The 12606-nt window shown below is 59.8% G+C and overlaps 2 protein-coding genes across 5 annotated transcripts in view; one reads left to right on the top strand and one right to left on the bottom strand.

Moving 5' to 3' along the window:
• Positions 1 to 9518, bottom strand: part of PGS1 (phosphatidylglycerophosphate synthase 1) — a 64716-nt gene extending 55198 nt beyond the window's left edge. For all 4 annotated transcript variants that reach the window (XM_069482932.1, XM_069482931.1, XM_069482933.1 and 1 more), the window contains exon 1: positions 9449 to 9518. In XM_069482932.1, coding sequence (XP_069339033.1) covers positions 9449 to 9471 — 23 coding nt within the window. In that variant the 5' untranslated portion in view covers positions 9472 to 9518. The remainder of the gene's footprint in view (positions 1 to 9448) is intronic.
• SOCS3 (suppressor of cytokine signaling 3) lies at positions 5661 to 8720 on the top strand. The gene is made up of 2 exons (XM_069481755.1): positions 5661 to 5945; positions 6512 to 8720. The coding sequence occupies exon 2, from the start codon at positions 6600 to 6602 to the stop codon at positions 7275 to 7277; it is 678 nt and encodes a 225-aa protein (XP_069337856.1). The 5' UTR covers positions 5661 to 5945; positions 6512 to 6599; the 3' UTR covers positions 7278 to 8720.
• Positions 9519 to 12606: the final 3088 nt, after the last annotated feature.

Below are 12606 nucleotides of genomic sequence, written 5' to 3'. Positions count from 1 at the left end.
GTGTTGCAGAACGAGCTGGACAGCTGCATCCACCTGGTCCCCCACCAGCTCCTGCCTCTCCAAGGGCGTCTGAGCCCAGGGCATCCACCAGGAGGCACGTCTCCCGGGACTCAGTCTGGCCCACCCTTTCCTGGGCTCCCCTCCTCCTGGGCACTGCCACTCCACTGTGGGCCAGGCCTCCTTTGCATTGCAACCCAGATGGTTCACCGCAGCCTGGCTTCCCAGAACTGCCCTGCTACCCTGGTGTCTGTTTCTGCAGCTGCTCCAGGGCAAATAGAAACCCTTCCCACCCCAGCCGGACAGAGCAGGGTTTGTTGGTTTGGGGTCAGGGGAGATAATTGGCTGCAAGCTCACTCCCCTCATTCCCCACCCTCCCGCCCAGCACTTGGAGCAGATGTGGATTCATCTTTGACCAAGTGAAAAGAAACGTCCCTCCCCTCTCCGCTGCACCCCCACACTTCATCCTCTCTGCACCCTCACCCTCCTAGTCACCTCCCGCTCGCCCACCCACTCCCTCCCACCACCACCCAGACGCCCTCTGTGGGTGGAGGAACGCTCCCCCCCACCCCCAGGGCAGGGGTCCCGCACTGGGGCCCAGCCCCATCCCCAGAGGGAACAAGGAATCTGAGGCAGGGTGGGTGAGTGGGTGGGGGGGTTAGTGGAGTGTTTTCTTCTCCTCCCCTCTCCGGCAGTTTTTCTGGGAAATGCCAGAGGCCGGCTGGGCCTGGAATGTCAGGCTTTCAAGAACTCCACCGCCCCTTAGACATCTGAGCTACAAACCTTTTCATTAGCTCCAAGGCCCATCCCCAGGAACAAAGGCCTGCAAACAGGAATGCCACTTTGCCCCACAGGCCATTGTCCCTGCCTCCCTCAGCCGCCCCTGGGATTGTCTGAAGCAGGAAAGAGAGGGATCAGGGTCAACCTGCTTTGTGACCCCTGAACCTTTCCCCTGCTCCAGAAAGGTCACCTGGCCCTATTCCTGCAGGCGGCAAGGCTAGTCCCCACTGGCTGTCCCGGTGGGCAAAGGAGTCTCCCTGCCGAGAGGGGCCGAGGTGTGCAGATCTGAGCACCCTGGGAAGCCCAGCCTGGGAAGCCCAGCCTGGGAAGCCCAGCCTGGGATGCCAGGCCTCAGCCCCGGGAGAGCCTGCTGAGCAGCAGGGCAGGGCTTCCGTGGCTCAGAGAAGAGGCGGGTCCCCAGCATCTCCTCCAGATTGGCCAAAAGAGGGAGCAGGAGGCGAGAGGCCTCACTGCCTCTCATCCTCACCTCCAACCACCCACGCTAGACTAGAAGCTCCAAAGGGAGGGGACCAGATGTATTTCCCTGCTGTTGTACCCCCAGGCGTAGCCGACTAACTGGCGTGGGCAGTTGAACCCAGCCTGCCTCCTTGTGCTGTCGAAAGCCCAGCAGTCTGGAAGACAGGGAGGCCTTGGGCTTGGGCTGTGGTCTGAGGCCAGCCTCCTACCCCATCTGGCTGCAGTGGCAGCTGGGAACAATGGCCATCTTAGCGTCCGCCCCCGGGCTGGCAAGCATGGAAGCTTGCGTTCACCGAGCCCTGCCACAGCTTCCCCCGACCACCCCGCGGGCGCCAGAGTTCCTTCCCATCTGTGAGATTTGGGGAAGAGCTCAGCATGTCACACAGCATGAGTAAGTGGAGTGCCACAGGCAGCTGAAACCACTGTGTACTTCCCCTCCATCACCAATGAATATCGTTATTATCTTTATGACCAAGCGCCTTTGCCTGGAAATGGGATCCTGACTTCATAGAAATTCTGCAAAGGGAGAGATTAGGAAAAGACAAGAGTCTCCTAAATCCCTTAGACGGGAAATCAGCTGGGTGGAGCAGAGCGGCCAGACCTGGATAAAGCTTCTCTCCCCTCAAGCCCCCAGCAAGAGAGGGAAGATGGGAGACTTAGCTCCCTCCTGGCTCTGGCATCTCTGTGCCTAGTTAGGTCCTTGCCTGGAAGGTGGCTCCCTGCAAGTGTGCCCTGTGTTGGCCCAGGTGTCTCCTCCCACATTGGCCGCAATGCTTGTGTCCTTCCCTTTGTCTTCGGATTAGCAGCCCTAATAATCTCCAGCAAACCTCGGATGGGGCTTCCTGGTACCCGCACCCTCTATCCCATCAGTGCGGCCACTCCCGAGCCCTGCAGGAAGAACCAGAAGCTACTGCAGAAGAAAGCAGGCTGTGGTATCTAAAAATCACATGGACAATGTGAGTCCACACAATCCCTCACTTCAAGATTCATTGAGCACTGTCTATACACCAGGTACCACGCTCACGAAGAATAAAAGAATCAAATATAGTTTGCTTCTTCAAGATTCTTATTGCACAAGCAGTCAGAACATTTTGGCCAATGTGAAACAAGCTGCCCTGGAAGTTTGGACAGAGTGTCTGCCAAATTTTAAAGGAAAAGTAGAAATCAGCAGGGTGTGCTCCCACCCAGTATGCAAACATGCCAAGACCCAGGGAACGAGGAACCTTTCGGAGACAGCCCAGAGCTCCACGTAGCGGGAGCCCACCAATGGGGCCACGGCAGCCAATGGAGCTGACCTGGAGCAGCCTGGGACCCGCCGCACAGAGGAGTTGGATTCATCCTGAAGGCAATGGGAAACCGCAAGAGAAATCAGAGGCCAAAGGGCACCTTGGTGGCTGGCTGAACTGTTTCAAGACAAGCACCTTTTTGGAATGTGTCTTCTATAGCAGATGTATGAGTCCCCCAGACATAAGGCAGTTTGTGGCCACATCCATGCCCTAGTAACCCAACTCTCTCCCGATAGACTCCCCAGTGCTTTCAAAACAGTAATAGCTATCATGGACAGAGCACTTAACATGTGCAAGACACTGCTCTAAGCAGTCTGCATGTATGAGCTCCCAAGCCGACGAGGTAGGTAATATTATCAGCCGATTTTACAGATAAGGAAACTGAGGCACGGCTGATGAAGTAGGTTGCCTGAAGTCACCGAGCTACAGGGCGGTGGAGCCCTGGAAGGCAGTTCAAGCTCCTGAGTCAGCATGCAGGGAGCCCAGCCCCCTTTCCCCTCTTACTCACCACCTGGGGGTCCCATGTCTGTCACCTCACCAGCCATCTCCTTGCAGGGTTCACCCAGCACTTCTGGCTTCCAGTACTTCACCCGGTGCCTGGCAAAAGTAGGCTCACAGTGAGGGTTTGTGGAATGGATGAATGAACCTGGCTTGTGTCAGAGCACTATAATTTACAAAGCACTTTCTCATCCATTAACTCAAGGGCTATTCCTTGCGTCTCCCTGTCCTCCACGGGCTCAGCACAGAAGTGTATGGTCATGCAGCCACGTAATGCTCAATGGATGAGAAAAAGAATGAACTCCTGATTATAGAGAGAAGGAGAATCCACTTCCTTAGCCTGCAAGCACCATGAGGGCAAAGCCTAGGTCTTACTCATCTCTGTATCTCAATGCTCAGCACAATACTTGTTACATAGAGCCCAATATTTGGGGAATGTGTTAAATAAAACAATATCCCCTTCTGCAGAAGTAACAGGAAGATTTCCTCCTTACCACTGCTCCCCAATAGAGAGTTGGACTGAATTTATTTTATTTTATTTTATTTTTTTGAGACAGAGTCTCACTCTGTTGTCTGGGCTAGAGTGCCATGTCATCAACCTAGCTCACAGCAACCTCAAACTCCTGGGCTCCAGTAATCCAACTGCCTCAGCCTCCCGAGAAGCTGGGACTACAGGCGTGTGCCACCAGGCCTGGCTAATGTTTTTTCTATTTTTAGTTGTCCAGCTAATTTCTTTTTATTTTTAGTAGAGATGGGGTCTTGCTCTTGCTGAGGCTGGTCTCGAACTCCTGACCTCGAGCGATCCTCCCGCCTCAGCCTCCCAGAGTGCTAGGATTACAGGTGTGAGCCACTACCACGCCTGGCCCTGGACTGAATTGCTTCCATTTCTATCACACTTTGACATGTAGAATCTTTATTTTGTTAAATCTCAGATCTCTGATGGGAAAAGGTTACTATTCTTATTTTGCAGATGGCAAAACAGAAGCCCAGAGAGGCTGAGTGTCCTGTTCAAATCTCATTTAGTCCCCCAACATCTGTGGGAGTGAGGCAGAGGGGCAGACAGAGGACACAGTGGCAAAGGCGGTGAGCCACCCCTCAATTCTGGAGAAGCCCGGGAATCAGCTCCAGGCTCCAGAGTCGCAAGCTCCCTGCTGGCTGGCTCGGCCACCTCTTCCTCCCTTTCCACCGTCTCACCGTGCTCAGCCTGTGGTGTCTGGGCAGAGGGCAAGGCCCAAAGCCCACAGCCGCTGCACCCTGAGAGGTGACAATCTGATCTAAGTGCCCCCCAGGCGGCTCTGGGGAGTCTCCAGCACCCCGCAGCCCATTTAGGATCAGATCATTAATACAAAACTTGCCATCCTTCATCAGGCTGGCCCTGAGTCTCCAAGCCCAAACTATCTACGGCAGCGCCAAGGGAACCAAGAGCAAATCAATCGTGCACCTCAATCACCTCCTCTTCTCACCCCTCCCCCTCCCCCATCAGAACCCCCAGAAGGCAGGAGGGAGCGCATCCTAGGTAGTGGGTTGAACCCCTGAAAACTGCTTTCTGGAAATTCTCTCCTGCTGGACTTTTCTTCCCAGGTGTGACCCCAGCTTGGGATATGAATTCCCCTCTTCTCTGTCCCCGCTCCAGCCCCAGAGGCAGCGATTCCCGCGGACCCCGGGCCTCTTCGCCGCCGGGGTGGGGTGCAACGCCGAACCCCGCTCCACCGGCGAGTCCCGCGGCGCCCTCTAGCGGACGCGGGGCTCTCCGGGGCTCACCAGCCGCGCCAGGCACCCGGCCCGACCCACGCGGGGCCTCGCAGGTCTGGGGACTCAGATGCATGACAGCGGTTTTATTAATATCTGCGGGGATCATCAGCACCTGTGTCAGTGTCGGCAAAGAACCTGGCTCGGCCGATGGACTGAGGCCGGGCAGCTGCCGCACAGGCGGCGTCCCCTCCAGCCTTGGGCCTCTCGGCCTCCCGTCGGGGACGTGCCCACAGGTGACTGTCGCGTGTCTTCCCCTTCCAGCTCCCCGGTCTGACCCCAGACCTGCGGCCTGGCTGCGGGATGACCCCAGCTCCCTTTTGGCTGGCCCGGGCCGCCTGGAGCCGCGATCGGGACCTCGGGCAGGCGCGGGGGAGGGGGCGAAGGGGGTGTCCCCGCGGGGTCCGAGAAAAAGCGAGGGGAAGCCGGGAGCTTCTCCCGGTCGGCCTCCTAGAACTGCCCGCGCTCCCGAAGCGGCGCCCCCGCCTCTGCCAGAAACTGGCCTTCTTAGAAGGGAGGGGGGTGGGGGGAAAGTGTGAATGAGAAGTTGGGGGCGGAGCGCGCGGGGGGAGGGGCCGCTGCCAGGAACGCGCCGCCGGGGCTGGCGCCGCGCCCGCCGGCCGCCCTGGCCGCCTCGCGTCGCGCTTTGTCTCTGCGCGCGTCTCTGCCGGTCCCTGCTCCGCTCGCGGCCCGCCCTCGGCCGCCCGCGGCCCCTCCCTCGCCCTCCGCGCAGCCTTTCATTGCTGCGAGTAGTGACTAAACATTACAAGAAGGCCGGCCGCGCAGTTCCAGGAATCGGGGGGCGGGGCGGCGGCCGCGTATATACCCGCGAGCTCGGCCTCCGCGGCTGCTCCGATTCGGACTCCCCGCGCAGCCGCCACCGCCGCCACTCCGGCCCCGCACGCGGCCCGCCTGGCCCAGCTCCCGCCGCGGCCCCTCGCCCCGTCCCCGCCCGGTCGTCGGCCCGGGGGCGCGCAGGGGGCAGGGCGGGCGCCCCAGTGAAGCCCGAGAGACGCGCGCGCTAGGGCTCCTTTGTGGACTTCACGGCCGCCAACATCTGGGCGCCGCGCGGGCCACCGCTGGCCATCGCGCTGCCACCTCGCCTTGGGGACCGTAGGAGGCGCAGCCCCAAGGCTGGAGACTTCGGTTCGGCACCAGGTAGGAAGAATGGGGCGCAGCGTGGGGAGGGGTCTCGCTTAGTCCGGGGAGCTTTTCCCGGTTTCTCCTCCCCTTCCCGGGTCATTCCCGGCAGGGAGGGGACGAGGTAGGGCAGAGCGGATGGAAGCCGGAGATCCCAGGTTCCCGGAATACTCAGGCTGGGGCCCTCGGGCTTCTCCTGTCCCCTTCCTACCCCCATGCCTTGGGTTTCTGTCTCCGTCCCCACCGCCCGGGGCCACCGGACTGAGCGGCGCCCAGAGCGTCCCGGGGGCCCTTCTCCCGCTCGCCACGCCGGCCGCGCTCCCGGAGACCCAACTTCCGCGCGCGAGTTTCCCACTCTGTGCCCTCCCAGCGCGCTTGGGGAAGGGGCTGCTCGGGGCCACCCCGCCGGCGGGGCCGCGGGTCGGGCGGGCTCAGCGGTGTGGCCGCGTCGGAGCGCGGGCCTGGGTGAGGGCCCCCAGAGCGGTGGGTGCCCCGGTCGCTCGGCGGAGGCAGGGGAGCCGGGGCGGGCCGGGCGCGCTGGAGGGTTCCGGGCACTCACGAGGCGCGCGCCTTCCTCCCCGCAGCCCCCCGGGATGCAGTAGCGGCCGCTGAGCGGAGGCCGCGAAGCAGCTGCAGCCGCCGCCGCGCAGATCCACGCTGGCTCCGTGCGCCATGGTCACCCACAGCAAGTTTCCCGCCGCCGGGATGAGCCGCCCCTTGGACGCCAGCCTGCGCCTCAAGACCTTCAGCTCCAAGAGCGAGTACCAGCTGGTGGTGAACGCAGTGCGCAAGCTGCAGGAGAGCGGTTTCTACTGGAGCGCCGTGACCGGCGGCGAGGCGAACCTGCTGCTCAGCGCAGAGCCCGCTGGCACCTTCCTTATTCGCGACAGCTCGGACCAGCGCCACTTCTTCACGCTCAGCGTCAAGACCCAGTCGGGGACCAAGAACCTGCGCATCCAGTGCGAGGGGGGCAGCTTCTCTCTGCAGAGCGACCCCCGGAGCACGCAGCCCGTGCCCCGCTTCGACTGCGTGCTCAAGCTGGTGCACCACTACATGCCGCCTCCCGGCGCCCCCTCCTTCCCCTCGCCACCGATGGAACCCTCCTCCGAGGTGCCTGAGCAGCCGCCTGCCCAGCCGCTCCCAGGGAGCCCCCCCAGGAGAGCCTATTACATCTACTCAGGGGGCGAGAAGATTCCCCTGGTGCTGAGCCGGCCCCTCTCCTCTAACGTGGCCACTCTGCAGCATCTCTGTCGGAAGACCGTCAACGGCCACCTGGACTCCTATGAGAAAGTCACCCAACTGCCTGGGCCCATTCGGGAGTTCCTGGACCAGTACGATGCCCCGCTCTAAAGAGCAAAGGGCAGAGGTTGGGGAAAGGGGCTTGGGTCCCCTCTCCTCCGTGACACATGGCACAAGCACAAAAAGCCAGCCTTGAGAGAGTCCAGCAGCTCCGGGCCAGCCAGGGGCAGACATGCCCCTCCCTCCGGCCCTCCCCCCTGCGGAGCGGGGCAGGCGGACCTGGAATGTGTTTGAGGGAAGGGGGAGTGCCACCTGAGTGCCCCACCCCCACTCCAGCTTCTCGGGAGGAGCCAGCTGGCCTAGTGGGACAATAGTGGATTCTCCTCGACTCCCCCCTTCCTCCACTCCCCCTCCGCGCTTCCAAACAGGGGATGCTCGGGAGCGTTGAACTAATAAGAACTGCCAGGGAATCTTCCAACTTTCCAACGGAACTTGTTTGCTCTTTGATTTGGTTTAAACCTGAGCAGGTCCCAGGGCCTGGGAAAGGATGAAAGAGACAGGGTTCCCGAGGGGCCCCAGAGCTGCAGGCTGGCCAAGGAAATGGATGGCCATACCCACTGCCCAGCCCAGGTGAGGGCGTGGCTGCATGCCCCTCTCCCTCTGGGGAGAAGGGCATGGGGTGACCTGAGGAAATATCCCGTGCCCCTCACCCTCTCCCTTGGGACAGCACCGACAACACAGGTTCCAGTCTACCTGGTGCCCAGGAGCCCAGGTCTCTTCCCCCGTTTTAAGGGGGAAGAGGAATTTGGAGGAGGATGCCAGTGCTGGTCAGGTGGTCTCCTTTTCCTAGCCATGCTACACCTTCCAGCACCAGGAGCGGGGGAGGATGGAGGAGGTGAGCCATCTTTGACCCCATACTCCCAGTAGAGAAGATGGGGGACTTGGACATTTGCCTTAAATGCTCCCTGTCCCATGGATAGGGACTGGCATAGGGAAAGCCTCACACTCGGCCAGTCCAACAGAGGCCAGTGGATTCACCCAAGGGCGCCCAGCCAGGGAAATGGGTGGGGGATGGAGACCGCCTTCCCTGGACTCCTTGGACGCACTGGGAGGGCACTGGCCACTCCTAGCCCCAGGCCCTGCACAGCCCTCCCTCCTGCCTGGGTGGGGGAGGCGGGAAGTCCCCTGCCGCTCCTGCTCTGCCACAGCACTGACGAGTGAAAACTTAGAGGAATGTAGCAGCGATGGGATTACCTGGAACTGTTTTTTCAGGGGGGAACTAAACAAACACACGAGTTTTCTGTGTCAGGTCTGGGTGGGGCAGCTGTGTGTTGGGGTGGTTTTTTTTCTCTATATTTTGTTTCTTGTTTTTAAATAATGTTTACAATCTGCCTCAATCACTCTGTCTTTTATAAAGATTCCACCTCCAGTCCTCGCCTCTCCCTCAACTCAGGCCTTCGAGGCCATACGAGATGCTTGAAGAACTCAACCAAATCCCAACCCAAGTCAAACTTTGCACATATTTATATTTATATTCAGAAAAGAAACATTTCAGTAATTTATAATAAAGAGCACTATTTTTTAATGAAAAACCTGACTTGAGCCTTTTCTCCGGCCCCCTCCCACCCCACGATTTCTCTTTCACCCACACCCACACTCTGCATTGGAGGAGAGGAGGAAGGGAGCCACCGAGGGTGGTGGCTGTGCCTCCTCACTGGTGGCCTGGCCCTCCTGGTGGTGGAATCAAAGACTTACGTCAGCCCCTGTGCCACTGACAAGCTAAGGCAGCCACCTAGGCTGTTACCGAGAGGGGTAATTCCTGCTAGTCTGATTCAGATCTGACCAGAATATGCAAAGCGAGTTCGAAGGAAGCGCTTCAAAGGGCTTGCTGGGAGCAAGCTCAGCTGTGGTCAAGGCTTTTAGAGGCTCCAAGCTATTAGAGGCGTTGGGGCTCCTTGGCTGGGAGGTGTTCCGATAAAGCCCAGACAACTGAGTCCTGGCTTGGTGACCTGTGGCCTCAGCACTGGCGGGTTCACAGGAGGTGGGGAGAGGGGTAATCCAGCTGCAAACCCTGCAGGCAGGTGGGGTCTCCCCAGGGTGTTCCAGGGCTTCCTGGCCACTTCTCACACCTCCAGCTTCCCTTCCACATTCCTGGGGGCCCCAACCTGAGCAGTAGACAGGGGCCTCCACTCCTCCCCAAAAGCACCCATCTATTCATCCATTCATGGTCACTCCCACACCCTGGGCACTTAGAGGCTACCTGGATTAACCATCCCAATTACCTCCTCCAGGCAGGTGTTCTCATCCCGTAGTCTCAGACACAGCTGTGCAAGCCAGGACCGGGGCTGGTCACTTCTGGTGCCTACATTGATGCTCAGTAAATATTTGTTAACTGATTAGGGGCAGCTACTCAGGTTCAGGGAGGTTAAGCAACCTGCCCAAGGGCACACCACTTGGGAATGTGGGAAAGACAGGACTGGAAGGAATGCAGCAGCGTTGGATTTCCCAAGCCCATGACCTCAGCCTCCCCAAACTTAGTTCCCTGAGCAGATGCCCACACTCCCCTGGGCAAGGCCCCACTCCCCCCCCAAAAAAAGCCAAGAGGTTGGTACTCTTCCTTCTCAACTCTAGGGTTTCAGCACTAGGGTTCTACTAAAAACAAAAACCAAAAAACACCTTCTCCGCGATGTTCTTCCAGGCTTCCTTCTCCTGCCCTCCCAGACCTGCCAGCTGGGAGACCAGTGTTATCCCCAAGTCAGGGCTCATCCCCTCCTTTAAGTCTCAGATGAAACAAATGCCAGAGCCTCTTCCCGTCCCCCTCACACCGATAAGCTGCTCCAGGAATCAGCGTCCAAAAGGCAACAGAGTAAATAAACAAAGTCGTTTTTCTTTCCCATTTCCTGGACTTTTGGGGAAAATGACCTAAAGTGACGAGAAGGGGCCAGGCCACACGTAAGACCACAGAGTGGACACGGCACGTGAGAATCACGCCAGAGGACGGAGAGGGGACTCTGGAACTGGGAACGCAGACTCAGGTAGGATCACCTTCTCAGGGCACGAGTTTAGCTTCGGGGACCCAGGGGAACCTGGCTCCCTGGCTCCCCAGTGCCTTCTAGGAGGATGAGCTCCGGAAAGTTCCGGTGGCTCTTTCTCATTCTGCTGGTCGGCCATCTCCTGCCTTGTGCTGCGGAGAGCCCCCCTTCTGCTGGAATAACAGCCTCGATGGAACCGCAACCCTGGAGTCCCTGCCTTTGGTCCAGAAGGCAGCTGTTCAGCCAGCGTGTCCACTGCCCACTAGCAAAAGGACTTGGCCTTCTCTGGCTGGGGAGGAAGGAGTTCTCCCCACCTGCTCCCTGGAGGTCGAACCTTGGTTTTGGGGAGATGCAGAGGCAGGAAGACACCTGACTCCTTTCCCTACCTGCAGCTCACTGCCCACCCCAGACTTCTTGTCTCTCCAATTCAGATCACAGACTGGAACAACCATCTGGATTTGCAGACAAACTGGGGCCCAGAGAAGGGAAGCAACTTGCTCAAGCTCACACAGCAAGCTAATGGCAACACCAGGGAAGAATCTCACTTGGATGGTTCTGCTCACCAACAGCTCCTTCTTTCCTTCTCTCCTCATCCCATACCCCATTACAAAATTCTTTCTGTAATTCTCAGTCCTTGGAGGGAAAGACACCCCTCCTCCAAAGGACTTAGTGGGGGGCCCTCTGGCCTGGCCACCAGAGGAGGAGTGCTCCTGGCTCTAAGAAGTGCCCTGAAGGGAATCGGGGCCATTCCTGTGGCTTGAGTGGGCACCCTATGCCCCAGCAGGGTTACGTGCACAGCTAGGGGTCCCTGGCCAACGGAAAGGAAAGGGGAGACGAAGGCTCCCAGGCCCTGTGCCCTAGTACCTCGCTTGTAGCACTGCAAGAATCCACCCCAAGAGGCCCCATCCTCCCTCTGGTGGTGCTGTTTTTGGGCAGGCCTCTGACGAGTGAGAGCCAAGAATGGGAAATCTAAGGCCTGCCTGGGGGAGGGCGGGAAGGAGGCCACAGGCAGGGAAGCTAGCGACGGAAAATCAGCCAGCAAGATGTGTCCTAGGCTTAGGACCGAGCAAGGATGTTTGGGGGGGAGCACCGCAGGGGAACCAGGCGCGGGGAGGGGAAAGAGGCAGTCAGGAGTCCACGGGAGAGGGGAACGCGGGCCCCGAGAGTGCAGGGCAGGACGGGGACCGCAGAGGGAGCGGGTGAGGGGAGCCCCCGTTCGGGGAGCACCTTCCTACGCCCCGCCCCCTCCCCTCCCCCTCCCTTCCCTCCCCTCTCCGCCCTCCCGTTTGGGCGGCCGCCGGGCTGGCGGGCAGGCGCGTCGCCCCGAGGCCGTCCTCTGCCAGGAAGAGTCACTTCCCGGACACCGCGGGAGCCCTGGCGGAGCTATGCGAAGAATGTTCGCGCTGCGCACGGGGGGTGGCACCTCCGGGGCCCGCGCCGCCGCTGCCGCCGCCGCCGCCAACTCCGCAGCCGCCCCGCTGAGCATGCGCACTGCGGGCGCGGCCCCGCCCCCACCACGCCCCGCCACGCCCCCGCCCGCCGAGCGCGGTCGCCACGGCAACGGGATTGCAGGCGGGGAGCGCTGTTTATTCTCAGCCGAGTGCCAGGAAATTGGGCCCGGAGGCTGCCAGGCGCACCTCCCTGGGGCGGGGGGCGGAGAGGCGGGAGCGGACGCCCGAGCCGCCGGGGGGTGGGGGCGGGGCGGGGCCCGGGTGTTCGTCCCCGGGGGGTCACTGACCCCTCGGAGGAGGCTGCCCAGAAGGCCGGGCTCTTTCCCAGCCGCGATGGGTCAAGTTTTCTTGTCCCAGGGGAGCACAGCAAACCCACCCTCACGCACTCTTCCCGGGGATCCTGTTCTCGTCATTCACTCACTCATTCATTCACTCAGCAAATACCTATGTGTCAGGGAGCGTTCTAGGTCCAGGGGATCTAGCGTCCAGCAAGACAAGGCCCTGCTCTCCCCAGTCTCCTGAGGTTGAGTGGGAGCGACCAGACAATGAGCTAGTAAATATGTAAATTAAATAAATGCAGACTATTTGTGCCTCGAAGATGCATCTTCCAATCACATTTCCATTATCTTCAAATCACATTGCCATTACATCCAACATCCACCCTCCCACCCTTAGGGGAAGGGTGACCAGCTGGTCAGGTTAAGCCCTGAAAGTCTGGCAAACTAGGACAGTTGGTGACTCTACTCTCAAGTCAGAGCACGTCCATTTTAGAGATGGAGAAACTGAGGCCCCAAATCCAAGGACAGTTCTACCAGGGTCACGGGAGTACTTAGAAAGAGAGCTGGAGGCCCTTCTTGCGCTCAGAGCTCCTCCCCTCTCTCCCTCGAGGGTCCCTGAAACCACAGAGAACCTATGGTGATGCCCCAGGGTGTGGACAAAATGACTTCCAATCCAGCT

This window comes from Eulemur rufifrons, chromosome 9 (assembly GCF_041146395.1).
Source record: "Eulemur rufifrons isolate Redbay chromosome 9, OSU_ERuf_1, whole genome shotgun sequence".
NCBI lineage: Eukaryota > Metazoa > Chordata > Mammalia > Primates > Lemuridae > Eulemur > Eulemur rufifrons.
Note: the sequence above shows the minus strand (reverse complement) of the source record. Positions and strands in the feature narration are given on the sequence as shown.

What these genes read in the sequence shown, in the direction of transcription:
- SOCS3 (XM_069481755.1), top strand. Translation starts at nt 6,600, where the DNA reads ATGGTCACCCACAGCAAGTTTCCCGCCGCCGGGATGAGCCGCCCCTTG.